At 43.5% G+C, this 16,541-nt stretch overlaps 1 protein-coding gene and 1 long non-coding RNA gene across 2 annotated transcripts; one reads left to right on the top strand and one right to left on the bottom strand.

Moving 5' to 3' along the window:
• The first annotated feature begins 651 nt into the window (after window positions 1-651).
• LOC117510334 lies at window positions 652-13,452 on the top strand. Its single transcript, XR_004560683.1, has 3 exons — window positions 652-765; window positions 921-922; window positions 13,347-13,452. It is a non-coding gene; the product is annotated as an uncharacterized LOC117510334 (long non-coding RNA).
• Window positions 767-16,311, bottom strand: klf9 (Kruppel-like factor 9). The gene is made up of 2 exons (XM_034170015.1): window positions 15,702-16,311; window positions 767-4,069 (listed from the first exon to the last, which is right to left on the bottom strand). The coding sequence occupies exons 1-2, from the start codon at window positions 16,057-16,059 to the stop codon at window positions 3,783-3,785; spliced, it is 645 nt and encodes a 214-aa protein (XP_034025906.1). The 5' UTR covers window positions 16,060-16,311; the 3' UTR covers window positions 767-3,782.
• Window positions 16,312-16,541: the final 230 nt, after the last annotated feature.

The raw sequence follows: 16,541 nt of genomic DNA, 5'->3' as shown, positions 1-16,541 counted from the left end.
TAATTACTTTCCTGCCATTTATTTCATGACATTTGAACCAAGACCAATGCACATATTAGCATTAAACCTCTTGAAGTACATGAAATTGGAACATTTTCCTATGATGAATTGTATGTGTTTGTCATTTTTAAAGTATTTTGGTACATTCCACTGCAAACCTGTACTTTGATAATGTTCCTTTTTCAAACTCACAGTACACCCCACATTCACTCCCTCATTAAATACATACATGGACTGCATTTATATAGTGCTTTTCCATCTGCATCAAACGCTCAAAGCGCTTTACAATAATGCCTCACATTCACCTCGATGTCAGGGTGCTGCCATGCAAGGCACTCACTACACACTGGGTGCAACTAGGGGATTAAGGACCTTGCCCAAGGGCCCTTAGTGATTTTCAGTCAGGCGGGGATCTGAACCAAGGATCCTCTGGTCTCAAGCCCAACGCTTAACCACTAGACCATCACCTCCCCTACACGAAATTAAATATATACTGTATTGAATTTTCTATGTGTAATTAATTTACTGTATTGCCTTTATTAATACATACGTAACTACATTATATGGAGTTAAGCATCTCTTTGAAAGGTAGCTTAATGTATTTGCATAAAAGTACTAATGCCTTATCATGAACTGTACAGATATAAGTATGTTTGTGCTTGTATAACAACTAAATTATAACACCCTATCACCAAAACCTTTATCCCCCTTTAAATATACACCCTTTGGTTGCAATCACAATTGCAATTAGCAACACTAATTCTTGTTTGCAGTCGAGCAGAACAGGACAGGCTGAAAACTGAGTAATTTATAGTTAATCTTGTGTAAGCCAGCAGTCACTGTTTCGCCAGAGTAAATTATTGTACATGACCATCTAGCATCACACTGTAAATTGTTTAGTAAATGCATAACCTACGTAGAAGTCTAAATGAACTGCAAATAACATGCACAGATGACACAATTCAGTATTTCTAATAAACCACCTGAAGAAACCTGTTTTTAAGCTATATGGCTGTCTGAGCTAGGCTAGGCTAACTGTTTAACTTAGTTGCTACCCAAATAAGAAAAGTACTAGAATGGAATGTTTTTGTAATACCGAGTCTTCTCTTCTAATTAACTGAAAACCATATCTGTATATTTTCTGAAACAGTGTATACTTTAGAAAGGCAGGATTTTATCAAACTGTGCAACATTGCTAGCAAATATTCTATATTCTGTATTCTACGTTTACAGCCATAGCATCAAAAAACTGCAGCGTCACTACAGCTAATAGGTGTCAGCCACAGACTGTATATGTACGTCTCAAAGTTAAACTGTGAAACCTTGATTGCTCAAGTAAATGTTCCGCTTGCCTCACTGAATCAAACTACATTCCACTAAGATACACAGGAATTCAGTGTGAAATGTCATCGCTAAAATGGTAGCGTGACCTTCCTTTTAAGACTTTGTTGACTTGCTTTGCTAATAATATATTGTTTAAATTATCCAAATTGTGCAACACCGGTTTATTTTCCTGTCATGACCAAAGTTTTCAAGAAAACGGCTTGGGGAAATGCCACCTTTCAAATGCAGCTGACCTGTTTGTTTTTTTTTTTTAAATGTTTTGAGGCCTGAAATAAGTGCAGCTAATGTAGCGAATATACTGGCTCGGCTAATGATACCAATGATTAAGCCACCGTGCCACTGACCATTCTAGGGTGTAAACATTTGCATGGACCAATGTTGTATTGTAGTATGTGAACCCACCAGTTGACAAATTTTAGCTCCTGTTTAGCGGTAAACTACAGTCAGATAAATATGCAGTTGGGCTGTGACACATCTTTTGTAATTGACATTTTTTTTTAAATAAAATGAGAATTTGCGAGTACAGTTCACCAGAGAGCACATAGCTCACAGCTCAAGCCTTGACTTGATCATTTTTCTTGAATTAAAATCCTTCTTTGTTCCACTCCACTATGAAATTGTATAACGCAACAGACAAAACTTGCACGATGCCCAGTATCTTCAGTCACACCCAGAGAAGATTATAAATCTTTCAGAGTTGTCATGCCGCGTTGTTGGCTTCGCTCACCAGTCTCCATTCAATTTTGGAAAACTGCCTATAACAGGCAGATTTACCAAATACTATCACACCGTTTGCATTTCTTCATCATGAAGGGAATATAATGGAAAGCCCAAGACATATTCAGTGACTTGGAAATGTTGATGTATCCATTCTTTGACCTGTCAATAAAAAAATTGGCTGTAAAAGTGTTTTTCTTTTTTAACTAATAATGATACTTATATTTATTCTATCCAGTTGCTTATGGCCTCATGAAAGTGGAGGTACTGTTTAGAAAAATGGCTCAAATTCTTTAATTGTCAACGTGACATTTTGTGTACAGAGGCAAAATTAGACTGTGGGACTGTCCAAATACTTATACACCTGGCTCTAATAACTGTGTTCACCTCAGCTCAGATTGTGGAGCTACATTCATATCATTACATATTATCAGGGCCTTCATGCTGTCTTTGAAAAACTATTGCTGCAGTAGAAGTAAAATTTTACACAAGTTAGTGTGTCAGATTTTGTCCCAGTCCAAATTTGGATGTAAAATTAGTTTTGCTTTTCCTTCTTCTTCCTCAATTTCTTTACCATTGAAGAGACATTTTGAACATTTATCTCCAATGATAGGCCTACTCTATGCTAGATCTAGAAATACTACCCTTTCGTAGGTCCCGTACTAACTGAGCTTCTGTTAATATAATTGATAATTGTGTCTGGTCCAAATGAAGGATCAATCTCCATATTACTCTTAACCTAGGCATACTTATATTGTATACCTAAGTTTGGGTTAGGGGTCTTAACATAGATCACTTTTTGACAAGTTTAAATATTTTGCCATTTTCAATGTGACTTTTACCAATTTAGGACCCCTCGGCTAACCAACGTGTGATCATGCTGGTATTTTACATATGCAGCGACCACACTTTCCTTCATAAAAAAAGAAAAAGTTATCATGGTGGGAATCTCAAAAGGATAGAATCCTTAGGACCTGTGGACAATTGAAGATGATTTAATCTCCCCTCAAGGGGGATCTTATCATCCAAAGTTGTGGGTTAAACCATAGATAAGTCTTACTCATATTTAAGAACAAAGAATAGGTTAGCCTCATACAAACAAAAATAATAATAATTATTATATATAACTATCTTACTGGGCCTAACGTGGTTAGGCAGTTCTGGCATATTTCAAGAAAGCTGGATACACTTATAGGCCCTTGCTACAGTCTGATCATGATCATGTTAGAACTTATCCAAGACAAATGTATTTAAGATATCCAGTTTAAATTTGGTGAGATTAAAACAAATATTAAACAATCATTAAACAAGCATTTAAAAAACAAACAAAAAAAAAAAAACAGGCAACTGATCAGAAGGTCTGCAGTCACTGCTCGCTCATTTTTTCACTCATTTTCACCTGCACAAGAAGTCAATGTGATTATCGAAGTCTTTGTACAAACATGCTGTACATGCACACGGAACAGAAAAAAAGCATTTGATTACAAATGGGAAGGCATCTAGAAGAGAATGAAAGACCCTGAATCTGCCTGAATAAACAGGAAACCCGAGGGGGGAAGCCGTGTTGTGAGTGTGCAACAGTCACATGATGTTCGGTGCATAGATCAATAATGGCGTGCTGGCTGGGCAAGCCATCAGCACGTTGTGTTAAAGTACACATTGTAGGCACACCATGTGTACTTTGTGTGTATGTGTATATATGTATAGTAGACGGGCGTGTCTCACAGCCCTGCGGGGCTTAACTCTCCAGAAGAAGACGACGATGACGACACAGACACAGAGAAACGCCGTCTCTTGTCCGCACCCGAAGCCTGCAGCATGCTGGGATGGAAGCCTGCGTGTCGCCTGGCATGTTTTGTCAGGTGGTCACTCCTCATGAAGCACTTGTCGCACAGCGGACAGTTGAAACGTTTCTCGCCCGTGTGTGTGCGGTAATGACGAGTCAGCTCATCTGATCGGGAGAACTTCTTGCCGCATTCTGGCCATGTACACTGGAAAGGGCGCTCACCTGTGGAAACACAAAAAAAAAATAATTATTGTAACAAGAACATAGCACACACAGTCTAATGGCTTTTAAACTACTTTGGATCAGTTTCAAATGGGTTCTAATTCTATAAACATTTAATATTTTTGTCCACTGTCTTTTTACTCCAGTGAAGCCAGCTCCATTGGATTTCTTGGGTTTACCAAAATGTGGACCTGGGTTACATTCCCGGTCATGCTACTTGTGTCCTTGGACAAGACATTTCATCGAGATTGTCCCAGTCCATCCACTTGTAAATGGGTACCAGCCTTGGCTGGGAAAGTAACCAGCACTGGACTGATGTTCTGTCCAAGGGGAGATGTGGAATCTGAGCCACTTCACCATATTGTATATGGGGACAAGTAGTGATGGACAAACGAGGCCTCGTGAAGCATTTGGAGTTTTGTCTGAGCCCACAAGATGTCAGTGTCTATTCAAAAAAGGGTTTGAAGGAAAAAAAAATTGCACTGTGCTACACACTGCCATCTAGTGAGATCAGTGAAAAGATAAAACGCTTCAGGAAGCCTCACATGACCATCACTACTAAATATGGGAGCCAAGGGTTTGTTTGTCTTCTGTAAACAGTGCAACTGCTTATTACAAAATAAAAACTGTGCTTTGGTGGAAAAATGCACTGAGTGTTACTCTTGTTGTCACTGTTTTAACAATGGCAGCTGCACAAGGTACATGTGGACAAAGTCACATTTACAGGTGGCATCTTAGATTTTTGAGTACACGTGTCTATATATGTATATATATATATGTGTGTGTGTGTGTCTGTGTGTGTGTGTGTAATTAGCACTATTTGATTCCTTGAGCCTGAAAATGTGTACATGGAAAGTATTTGCAACCCTTCACTTTTTCCATATTTTGGTATGTTTAGCCTTATTACAAAATGGAGTAAATTTATTTTTCCCCTCAAAATTCTACTCACAACACCCCATAATGACAACATGAAAAAAGTTTTTTTTTAATTTTGTAACTTTATTAAAAATTAAAATATTAAATATTAATTAAATATTAATATTAAAAATAACTCAGCCACATGGGGTGTGCAGCCAGTACATTCTGAGTGCCGGTCACAAGCCCGGACAAATGAGGAGGGTTGCGTCAGGAAGGGCATCCGGCGTAAACAAGCCAACGCAATGCAGACTCAGAATCGAATTCCCATACCGGATCGGTCGCGGCCCGGGTTAACAACGTACGCCACCGGTGCTATTGCCCAACAGGGTGCCGGTGGAAATTGGGCTACTGCTGGGCGAAGACGACGAAGAAGAGGAGGAAAACGTTGCCATGAACAGCGGGAGAAGAAGAAAACTAGAAGGGTGGAAATGAGAGTGGGGACTTTGAATGTTGGTAGTATGACTGGTAAAGGGAGAGAGCTGGCTGATATGATGGAGAGGAGAAAGGTAGACATATTGTGTGTGCAAGAGACCAAGTGGAAGGGAAGTAAGAGCAGGAGCATCGGCGGTGGGTACAAGTTGTTGTCCCATGGTGAGGACAGGAAGAGAAATGGTGTTGGGGTCATTTTAAAATAAGAGTATGTTAAAAGTGTGTTGGAGGTTAAGCGAGTGTCTGACAGGGTGATGAGTGTGAAGTTGGAAATTGAAGGGGTGATGATGAATATCATCAGTGCATATGCCCCACAGGTAGGTTGTGAGATGAAGGAGAAAGAAGATTTCTGGAGTGTGTTAGATGAGGTGGTGGAGAGTGTGCCCAAGCATGAAAGAGTGGTGATAGGAGCAGACTTCAATGGGCATGTTGGTGAAGGGAACAGAGGTGATGAGGAAGTAATGGGTAGATATGGTATCAAGGATAGGAATGGGGAAGGACAGATGGTAGTTGATTTTGCAAAAAGGATGGAAATGACTGTGGTGAATACCTACTTTAAGAAAAGGGAGGAGCACAGGGTAACATATAAGAGTGGAGGAAGGTGCACACAGGTGGACTACATTCTTTATAGGAGATGCAAGCTAAAAGAAATCACAGATTGTAAGGTGGTAGCAGGAGAGAGTGTCACTAGACAGCATAGGATGGTTGTTTGTAGGATGACTTTAGAGGTAAAGAAGAAGAAGAGAGTGAGAGCTCAACAAAGGATCAGATGGTGGAAGCTGAAGGAGGAAGACTGTTGTGTGAAATTTAGCGAGCAGGTGAGAGAAGCACTAGTTGGAGGGGAAGCAATTTTGGACAACTGGAAAAGTACTGCAGATGTGGTGAGGGAGACAGCTAGGGCAGTACTGGGTATGACATCTGGACAGTGGAAGGAAGACAAGGAGACTTGGTGGTGGAATGAAGAGGTCCAGGAAAGCATAAGAAGAAAGAGGTTGGCGAAAAAGTTTTGGGATAGTCGGAGAGATGAAGAAAGTAGACAGGAGTACAAGGAGATGCGCATAAGGTGAGAAGAGAAGTGGCAAAAGCAAAGGAAAAGGCATATTGCGAGCTGTACAAAAAGTTGAATAGTAAGGAAGGAGAAAAGGACTTGTACCGATTGGCCAGACAAAGGGACAGAGCTGGAAAGGATGTGCAGCAGGTTAGGGTGGTAAAAGATGCACATGGTAATGTGCTGACAAGTGAGGAGTGTGTGCTGAGAAGGTGGAGGGAATATTTTGAAGAGTTGATGAATAAAGAAAATGAGCAAGAGAAAAGGCTGGATGATGTGGTGAGAGTAAATCAGGAAGTAAAAGAGATTAGCAAGGAAGAAGTGAGGGCTGCTATGAAGAGGATGAAGAGTGGAAAGGCAGTTGGTCCAGATGACATTCCAATGGAGGCATGGAAATGTCTAGGAGAGATGGCAGTAGAGTTTCTAACCAGATTGTTTAATAAAATCTTGGAAAGTGAGAGGATGCCTGAGGAGTGGAGACGAAGTGTGCTGGTTCCTATTTTCAAGAACAAGGGTGATGTGCAGAGCTGCAGTAACTACAGAGGCATAAAGCTGATCAGCCACAGCATGAAGTTATGGGAAACAGTAGTAGAAGCTAGGCTTAGAAAATAGGTGAAGATCTGTGAGCAGCAATATGGTTTCATGCCGAGAAAGAGCACTACAGATGCAATGTTTGCTCTGAGAATACTGTTGGAAAAGTACAGAGAAGGACAGAAAGAGTTACATTGTGTGTTTGTGGACTTAGAAAAAGCTTATGATAGGGTGCCAAGAGAAGAGTTGTGGCATTGTATGAGGAAGTCTGGAGTGGCAGAGAAGTATGTTAGGGTAGTGCAGGACATGTACAAGAATAGTGTGACAGCGGTGAGATGCGCAGTCAGAATGACAGACTCATTCAAGGTGGAGGTGGGATTACACCAAGGATCAGCTCTGAGTCCTTTCTTGTTTGCAGTGGTGATGGACAGGTTGACGGATGAGATCAGACAGGAGACCCCATGGACTATGATGTTTGCAGATGACATTGTGATCTGCAGTGAGAGTAGAGAGCGAGCCCAGTGGAATAGTGCAGTTACAAGGAGTAGAAGTGGTGAAAGTTGATGAGTTTAAATATTTGGGGTCAACTGTTCAAAGTAATGGAGAGTGTGGTAGAGAGGTGAAGAAGAGAGTGCAAGCAGGGTGGAGTGGGTGGAGAAAGGTGGCAGGAGTGATTTGTGACCGAAGAATATCAGGAAGAGTGAAGGGGAAAGTTTACAAAAGAGTAGTGAGACCAGCTATGTTGTATGGTTTAGAGACAGTGGCACTAACAAAAAGACAGGAGGCAGAGCTGGAGGTGGCAGAGCTGAAGATGTTGAGATTCTCTTTGGGAGTGACAAGAATGGACAAGATTAGGAATGAACATATCAGAGGGACAGCTCAGGTGGGACAATTTGGAGACAAAGTCAGAGAGGCGAGATTGAGATGGTTTGGACATGTGCAGAGGAGGGACCCAGGGTATATAGGGAGAAGGATGCTGAGGATGGAGCCACCAGGCAGGAGGAGAAGAGGGAGACCAAAGAGGAGGTTCATGGATGTGCTGAGAGACGACATGCAGGTGGTTGGTGTGACAGAGGAAGATACAGAGGACAGGGTGAGATGGAAACGATTGATCTGCTGTGGCGACCCCTAACGGGAACAGCTGAAAGACAAAGAAGAAGAAGTAACTTTATTAAAAATAAAAAAACTAAGGGCCCCTTCACACATAGTGCGAAGTTTGGTCAAATACAGTGAAACAGTGTGAAACATTTCGAATTAGCGCACCACGAAATATCGCGGTGACGGGCAGGTGTGCACAATCCTGGTGCAAGAGTTTGTACATGCGACAGTGTCTTTGGAGCAAGGAACAGTGTGAGGTGCACCACATCGCGCTGCTTATGTGGAATAAATAAAAAAATAAAAACCAGCCAGTACCTGTGGGACCACATCGCGGCGCTTATGTGGAATAAAGAAAAAAAGAAAAAACATGCCACCCACGGGACTGGAACCTGCACCTTCCAAAAGCTCTGATTGCCAGTCCAAAACTTTACCACTGAGCTACAGAGCTGTCCTTTGAAAGCTGTGGAATCTGCCTCATATCAGGAAGGACATGGAAGTATTACAAAAAAAATTTATTATCGCTCACCATATAAAAACACTTCATTTATCAAGCGAACAATACAAATATGATCTGTCTGTTCCTCGGGTGATGACCCATGGTCACTGACATACAGTCATGAAATGGCATGAATGAGAAGCTGTGCTCTGATCATGTCCACATCTACTGGTCCAGTGCGTCCAGTCACCCCACGCGCGTGTTCTGCCCAACACGCGTGTCTTGTGGACGGCGCGCTGCAGCACAGACACCACGTCATGTGGAACCGAGCGCACGTGGGTGACGTGACGGTCAGATCACCCGCTGCATGTTCTGATCTGACGGTCCGTTTCAACATGGCAGGCTGCCAATATCCGCTCCGTGGGCGCGCGCGCTTGCTGCAGCTTGTTGCCACGGCGATGTATGTTTTTATTTATGTCCACGTAAGTACAGCAATCAGACACACATGCCTCACAGTAGACAGTTGTTAGTCATGTCTGTCCAAACACAGTAGGTGTTGTCCAGCTAGAATGTCCAGAATGACAGATCAGCACAGCTGCTTCTGTCAGAAGCTACACCTCCCGTGAGTGGAGCGCACACACACACGTGTCAGTGTGTTTGCAAAGTCACACTCGTGGGGAAATTAGACATTTCACTGAGTACGACAGTGATTGTCTGCAGTCTGTTGTTGTGCTGTGTTGCTGTGTGGCACTGGCCACACATTTTCTAAGTGCCATGCGAGTGGTGTTAGATGTTCATGCATGTCACCTGGAATTTGGCCGACACCTGCTGCAAGAGGGTGCGATGGGTTTGCACAGCGCACACTCTTTCAGCCACTGGTGTGCGCAAACAGTTGTAGCAACAGGTGTACGAGGCGTTAGAGGCAGGTACGATTCTACATGTTTTGCATACAATTCCTGCTTTGTGCGCACTTCGACCAAACTTCGCACTATGTGTGAAGAGGCCCTAAGAAATCACGCGTACATAAGTATTCACACGTTTTGCTCAATTATTTAATGAGGCACCTTTAGCAGCAATTAGAACATCACGTCTTCTTGAATATGATGCCACAAGCTTGGCGCACCTAGCTTTGGGCAATTTTGTCCATTCCTCTTTGCAGCACCTCTAAAGCTCCATCAGGTTGGATGGGGAGTGTTGGTGCACACCCATTTTCAGACCTTTCCAGAGATGATCAATCAGATTCAGGTCTGGACTCTGACTGGGCCACTCAAGGACATTCACAGAGTCGACCGGAAGCCACTCCTTTGATATCTTAGTTGTGTACTGAGTGGGGTTCGTTGTCCTGAAGTCAAGAGCGCTCTGGAGCAGGTTTTCATCCAGGATGTCTCTGTACATTGCTGCATTCATATTTCCCTCAATCCTGAATAGTCTCCCAGTTCCTGCCTCTGAAAAACATCCCCACAACATGATGCTCCCACCACCATGCTTCACTGTGGGGATGGTGCCTGGTTTCCTCCAAACATGACACCTGGCATTCACGCCAAACAGTTCAATCTTTGTCTCATCAGACCAGAGAGTTTTGTTTCTCATGGTCTGAGAGTCCTTCAGGTGCCTTTTGGCAAACTTGAGGTGGACTGCCATGTGCCTATTACTAAGGAGTGGCTTCCATCTGGCCACTCTACCATACAGACCTGATTGGTGATTTGCTGCAGAGATGGTTGTACTTCTGGAAGGTTCTCCTCTCTCCAAAAAGGAATGCTGGAGCCCTGACAGTATGACCATCGAGTTCTTGGTCACCTCCCTGACTAAGACCCTTCTCACTCGATTATTCAGTTGAGATGGCCAGCCAGCTCTAGAAAGAGTCCTGGTGAATCTGAACTTCTTCCAATTTCGGATGACTGGAGGCCACTGTGCTCATTTGGGACCTTCGAAGCAGCAGAAATGTTTCTGTACCCTTCCCCAGATTTGTGCCTTGAGACAATCCCGTCTCAGAGGTCTAGAGACAATTCCTTTGACTTCATGCTTGGTTTGTGCTCTGACATGCACTGTCAACTGTGGGACCTTATATGTAGACAGGTGTGTGCCTTTCCAAATCATGTCCAGTCAACTGAATTTACCCCAGGTGGACTCCAATTAAGCTGTAGAAACATCTCAAGGATGATCAGTGAAAACAGGATGCACCTGAGCTCAAATTTAAGCTACATGGCAAAGGCTGTGAATACTTACGTTCATTTGATTTTTTTAAATAAATTTGCCAAAAAAAAAAACTTTTTCACATTGTCATTATGGGGTATTGTGTGTACAATTTTGAGGAAAATATTATTTAATCCATTTTGGAATAACACTGGAACATAAAATGTGGAAAAAGTGAAGTGCTGTGAATACTTTCCAGATGCGCCGTATTTAGCAACTTGAATCAAGACCCTACATCATCTAGAAGAGTAGGTACTAAAAAAGATACATTTTTACCCATCAAGGATGCCTCCCACGGTGGCTTCAGGAAAAAGTGCATCGGTTTGATTGGCTATGGTATGCACTTTTCCAAAAATATATAAATCTCCACAAAATTACAACTACAGTTTTTACCTGAACTTCCAGCCCTAAGCTGCAATGAATGTGAGATACAGATCTGTGTGCTCAGATCAGCAATGACATCGACAGCGGGCGCCGTTCTTCCTCTCCCGCTCTCTGCCTCCGCTGCGCTTATTAAGTCTGCGGGCTCGTTAACAAGCTCGTTAACCGCCGACGCGGGCCACTCACACCGCCCGTGTCTGCTTTGCAGCCGGTGATTCAGCGCACAACACCGGCATCACCTCTCTGTCTACTGAATGGAGCTGCAGCACACTTGGCACAAGTCCTGAGATTATGCTCGCTGTTTTAATGCAAAGTGGCCAGTACACCTGTTACTGCAAGGACAGACTTCTTGCGGCAAAATCCACAGCACCGCACGTCTCGGCAATCAGATCCCCAGAGCTCCATGGACGCTGAGAGAGGTTTATATATTTGTAATGACTGGGATTCTTTGCGGGTCTCGCCTCCATATCCCGCGATGGTACCGGAGGCGAAAGACAGTTGATTTTCATTGCAACACCACTCAATCAAACGGGCGTATAAAAAAGTCCCCCAAAATAATTTTCAAGCACAAATAAAAGAAATGTGTACTCACCAAACGTGCCGCAAGACAATATGAAGTTTTAAAAAAAGTAGATCCTTCTGTATAAGACAAGAAAAAGGTGCAGATGCAAACTGACGTAAATCCACAAATTACAGTTGGCACGCAATGCATGCTGGGAGAGGGTCTTCTCCGTGACGTCTCGGCAGCGTCCATGATGAGAGGGACAGTTTTGCGGAGGGCTAAATGTTAGCTGTAAATTTGTCATTTTCAAATGAAGATTTCTCCGTTGAATGACAGATCTGGGCTTGCAGATTTACTTTACTACATTCAGAAGGATCTCATGTGTAAATGTAAGTCATTTTTTGGTCCAAAGATCTGACTGCATTTATTTCAATGCAGATCTACTTTAAAAGGTAATCTGTGAAACTGTTTCTCAGAACATAAATCCTGAGACATTAAAATGATTAAGTGAAGAGGAGGAGAGGGTGCTTTTTTGTTTTTAATCCTGGAACATATCAGACCTTTTCTGATACAAAACTACCACAGCAGAGGGACAGATTCTGAAACTGTGATTCCTGAGTGCCACCTCCTCCTCCTCCACGTGCTCCTCTGGACCACGTGCCCACTGTTGTTTACAGCGAGCAGGAGGGGAGTGAAGGAGGTGACGTATAAGGAAGCATCTCCTCACATGTGTGCACATCAGGGTCGCAGTGACCTAGGCTGCTTAATGAAAATCATAAGCTTACACGGCAGTTAGATATTTGTGGCACTGTTCCAATACATGAACTCAAAAACAACTTTATCTCCATTGTGACGACACCGTGGACAAAATGTGTTGGTGTTGGCAGTTTGTGAGCAGTTTACACTGTGCATGTGGGTGTCGGCACACCGTGTTCCAAAATCAGGCTGTGTGAGTCAAAAGGAAGCAAATACTCTCTCGCAGATTGGGAACATCACAGTCCACGACGCAGGGGCCCATTTCATGACAAGTTCCTGTAGCATCTTAAGTCATATGGGGCAACATATATATATATATATATATATATATATATATATATATATATACACACTTACAATGACACACTCAAACAGCGCAAGCGAAATGTCTTTAATCAGACACATCTCATTCCAATATTTGTCTTTAGTCCGCAGACTTATTTTTTGTTGTTCACTATTTTTTTTGCGAACTTTAGATTACTTTTTCTTTATGAAACTTGTATTAAAATGTATCCATGTTTATCAAAGGAGGAACCATTCTTACCAGATGTGCAATAATTACTAATAATTAATTTATACTTAATTCAAACATATTCCAGAATTGTTGAGAGATCATATCAGAATTCTGCTACAGTGCAAGACTTCCGGAAGAGTGCAAACTCTTGGTTCAATTGGAAGTATTGTTCAAATTTCTTTTGGATTTCAGGAAAAAAAAATTAACCCTTGACTCCCAATCTCAACCCTAAACCATTTAAGATAAAGTAAATTCCAAGGTTGCTCGCCAGCTAAGATATCGGATTTAGTCTTGTTGCAATGACAGAAGTGTGTTGTACCCTTCCCGAAATAGCGGTCATATTCAGGAATGAAATCGAAAAAAGTCCATGAAACATATAGTGATCAAGTCGCATCTTCTTAGCGGCTATGCTAATGGCTAGTTACACCCCAGTTCATCCAGACAGCTAATGGCTAGAAGATCTACAGGTAGTGATGGTCATGTGAGGCCTCATGAAGCATTTTGTATTTTCTCTGAGCCCAGCAGATGGCAGTGCTCATTCAAAAATATTTTCAAAACACAATGTACTTTTTTATCCTTCAAACGATTTTTGTTTAAATAGACACTGCCTTCTCATAGGCTCAGGAAAAACTCCAAATGCTGTCCTAATATGCTTTCTTATGATCTTGTGTGTGTGTGTGTGTGTGTGTGTGTGTGTGTGTGTGTGTGTGTGTGTGTGTGTGGCTTCACCGCTCATCACGCATGTACGATTGAATCAAATCCACACTATGGATCACACCCAGATTATGTGCCATCAATATTTCTGTTCCACAAGGTCCTTATTTCCCCAATAACAATGAGAAACAACAAATCTCCATGCAATGATGTGTTACCACGGGACCGGACCCCCCCCACGCACACACACACACACACACACACACACACACACACACACACACACACACACACACACACACACACACACACACGTACACGCAAAGGATCATGGGACCCTGAAGTTGATAACTGGTTGTTACAGCAGAAGTACTACCATTTGTGGGGGCAGAGGGTTGAGGGGGCGAGGTACAATCATTTTTTTAGGTGTTGACAAGACTGACAATTTCCTTAACAGAAACATACCAAAGTTAGAGTGTTTTACACAGCTATAATAAAAGACGTTCCCTCCCCTCCCCAGCCAGCCTCCAGTCCTGGACACCAGCATGGACTCCCAAAATTTCCTCTATATTTGCATTGTCAAGTGTGTCTGTAGCATGGCCCAAGCAGAGGGTCACCCCTTTGAGTCTGGTCTGCTTGAGGTTTCTTCCTCAAATCCTCAGAGGGAGTTTTTCCTTACCACTGTCACCTGTGTGCTCGCTCTAGGGGTTGGTAAGGTAAGACCTTACTTGTGTGAAGTGCCTTGAGGCAGTTTTGTTGTGATTTGGCGCTATATAAATGAAATAAATCAAATTTAAATTCTGGCTTTGATGGCTGCTTAAAAGTCAACTTTTTGTGACACCATTTCAATTTAATTTCAATTTATTTTCATTTATATAGCGCCAAATCACAACAGAGTTGCCTCAAAGCGCTTCACACAGGTAAGGTCTAACCTTACCAACCCCCATAGCAACAGTGGTAAGGAAAAACTCCCACTGAGGAAGAAACCTCAAGCAGACCAGACTCAAAGGGGTGACCCTCTGCTTGGGCCATGCTACAAAACATAAATTACAGAACAATTCACAGAACAATTCACAGACGAATATACAAGAAATGCAATTGGTGCACAGGACAGGAGGGTCGCCAACACGAACACAACTCCCATCTCTGGATGGAGCTGCACCTTAAACAGAGAGAAAAAAAAACAGAATCCGGCATCAGAAAGACAAAAAATACTGTATAATTTGTCAGCATTAAACAAGAAAAACAGAGAAATACTAAGGTGATCGCCGGCCACTAACCCTAAACTTCACTAAAAGACCCAGAATTTAGGTAAAGTTGAGGCCGTGGCACGCTCCAATTACTAATAAAATGAATTAAAAGAGTAAAAAGCGTAAAATAAAACTGTACCAGTATGCTAGCCATATGAAAGGGAAAATAAGTGCATCTTAAGTCTGGACTTGAAAGTCTCCACAGAATCTGTCTGTTTTATTGACGCAGGGAGATCATTCCACAGAACAGGGGCATGATAAGAGAAAGCTCTGTGACCCACAGACTTCTTATTCACCCTAGGGACACAAAGTAGTCCTGCACCCTGAGAACGTAAAGCCCGGGCCGGTACGTAAGGTTTAATTAGGTCAGCTAGGTAGGGAGGTGCCAGTCCATGAATAATTTTATAGGTTAGTAGCAGAACCTTAAAATCTGATCTCACTGGGACAGGAAGCCAGTGAAGGGATGCCAAAATGGGTGTAATGTGGTCGAACTTACTGCTTCGTGTCAAAAGTCTGGCTGCAGCATTTTGAACCATCTTAATGTTTCCTCTGTAATCTGACCCAAACTTTATAGTTCAGTGAAATAAAACTGGGTGACTAGCAACACTTAAGTACTCATCATCATCGGTTCCTGCACTCACAGCTGGTGGCGGGATTTTCTGTGTTCTCATTGACTACAGTGGATCCAGCCAACACGCGAATCCCGCCCCACGCGCAGCGTGACTGACGTCATGCTATTGGCGTGGCGTGGGGAGGCGCTCTGGTGGGTGCTGCACTGCGCATGTGTTACTGGGCGTGTCATTGTGATGTTATGACAACAATACGGTTTTGTATTGACGCCAAAGTGACCGAGAAGTGACGCACGGGGGGCGGCGCCCTCCACAGCAGAGCGCCGCGGGGGGTTCGTGGGCGTGTCGCTCACCGGTGTGGACTCTGAGGTGGGCTTTGAGGTGGGAAGACTTGCCGTACACCTTCCCGCAGCCGCCGTACGGGCAGCCGTGTCTCTTCTCGGGAGACCCCAGTCTCTCATGGCGTGCGATCCGTGACGGTTTGGGTCCCGCCGAGCCTCGCCGGTCCTCGCCGTCCGACCGGCAGCTCCCACGCTCCAGCCTGTCCTGCGTGACGGCCCCGTTGGTTCCCAGGCTCACGTCGGGTCTGCATTTGTTCAAGTCCAGTAAAATCATAGCCACCATGAGTAAAGTCCTGTTGTCCGGGCTCTCGATCAGCGGCTCCTGTGTGCGGCCGGGGTCGCAGTCTGCGGGCAGATCTACCTCCGACATCACGACAGCTGGACCGGGACACCGGCCAGGAAAAAAACAACAAAACACGAAAATAAAATCTGCACAGTAACAATCAGATCACAGCACTTCCAGGAAAAGTGCCTCCAATGTGGAAAACCGGCAAACTGCGCTCATTGTTAAAGTCTTTGGACCGCGAAACAGCGCTCAGAGAACCGGCTCGGCGCCGTCCGCTCCCTCTGCGCTCACACACACACGCGCGCGTCAAACCGCCGTTTCCCTCTCGTGAGTCGCTCTTGCTGTCTCAGCATCAAGACACAATTTCGCGGAATCCCGTCACGTCACAACCAAACCGGCCTGCGATTGGTTGAGGAAACGCCGTGACCGTTTTTATAGGAATTGCCTGTTTACAGCCGTGACTGACAGAGCGTTTGACCAATGGCAGGCTGGGAGATTACAGCGATGCATTCATGTACTTCAAACCGGCTGGGAAAAAAAAACTTCACACTCAAAAATTTATGTGC

Source organism: Thalassophryne amazonica, chromosome 5 (assembly GCF_902500255.1).
Source record: "Thalassophryne amazonica chromosome 5, fThaAma1.1, whole genome shotgun sequence".
Classification (NCBI taxonomy): domain Eukaryota; kingdom Metazoa; phylum Chordata; class Actinopteri; order Batrachoidiformes; family Batrachoididae; genus Thalassophryne; species Thalassophryne amazonica.
The sequence above is the reverse complement of the archived record's forward strand: the minus strand, read 5'-3'. Positions and strand labels throughout refer to the sequence as shown.

Bases quoted from the DNA above. Each gene is read 5' to 3' on its own strand.
- klf9 (XM_034170015.1), bottom strand. From the start codon at position 16,059: ATGTCGGAGGTAGATCTGCCCGCAGACTGCGACCCCGGCCGCACACAG. The intron at 4,070-15,701 runs GTGAGCGACACG...GTGTTTCCACAG, and splicing joins CCACCTCAGAGTCCACACCG to GTGAGCGCCCTTTCCAGTGT.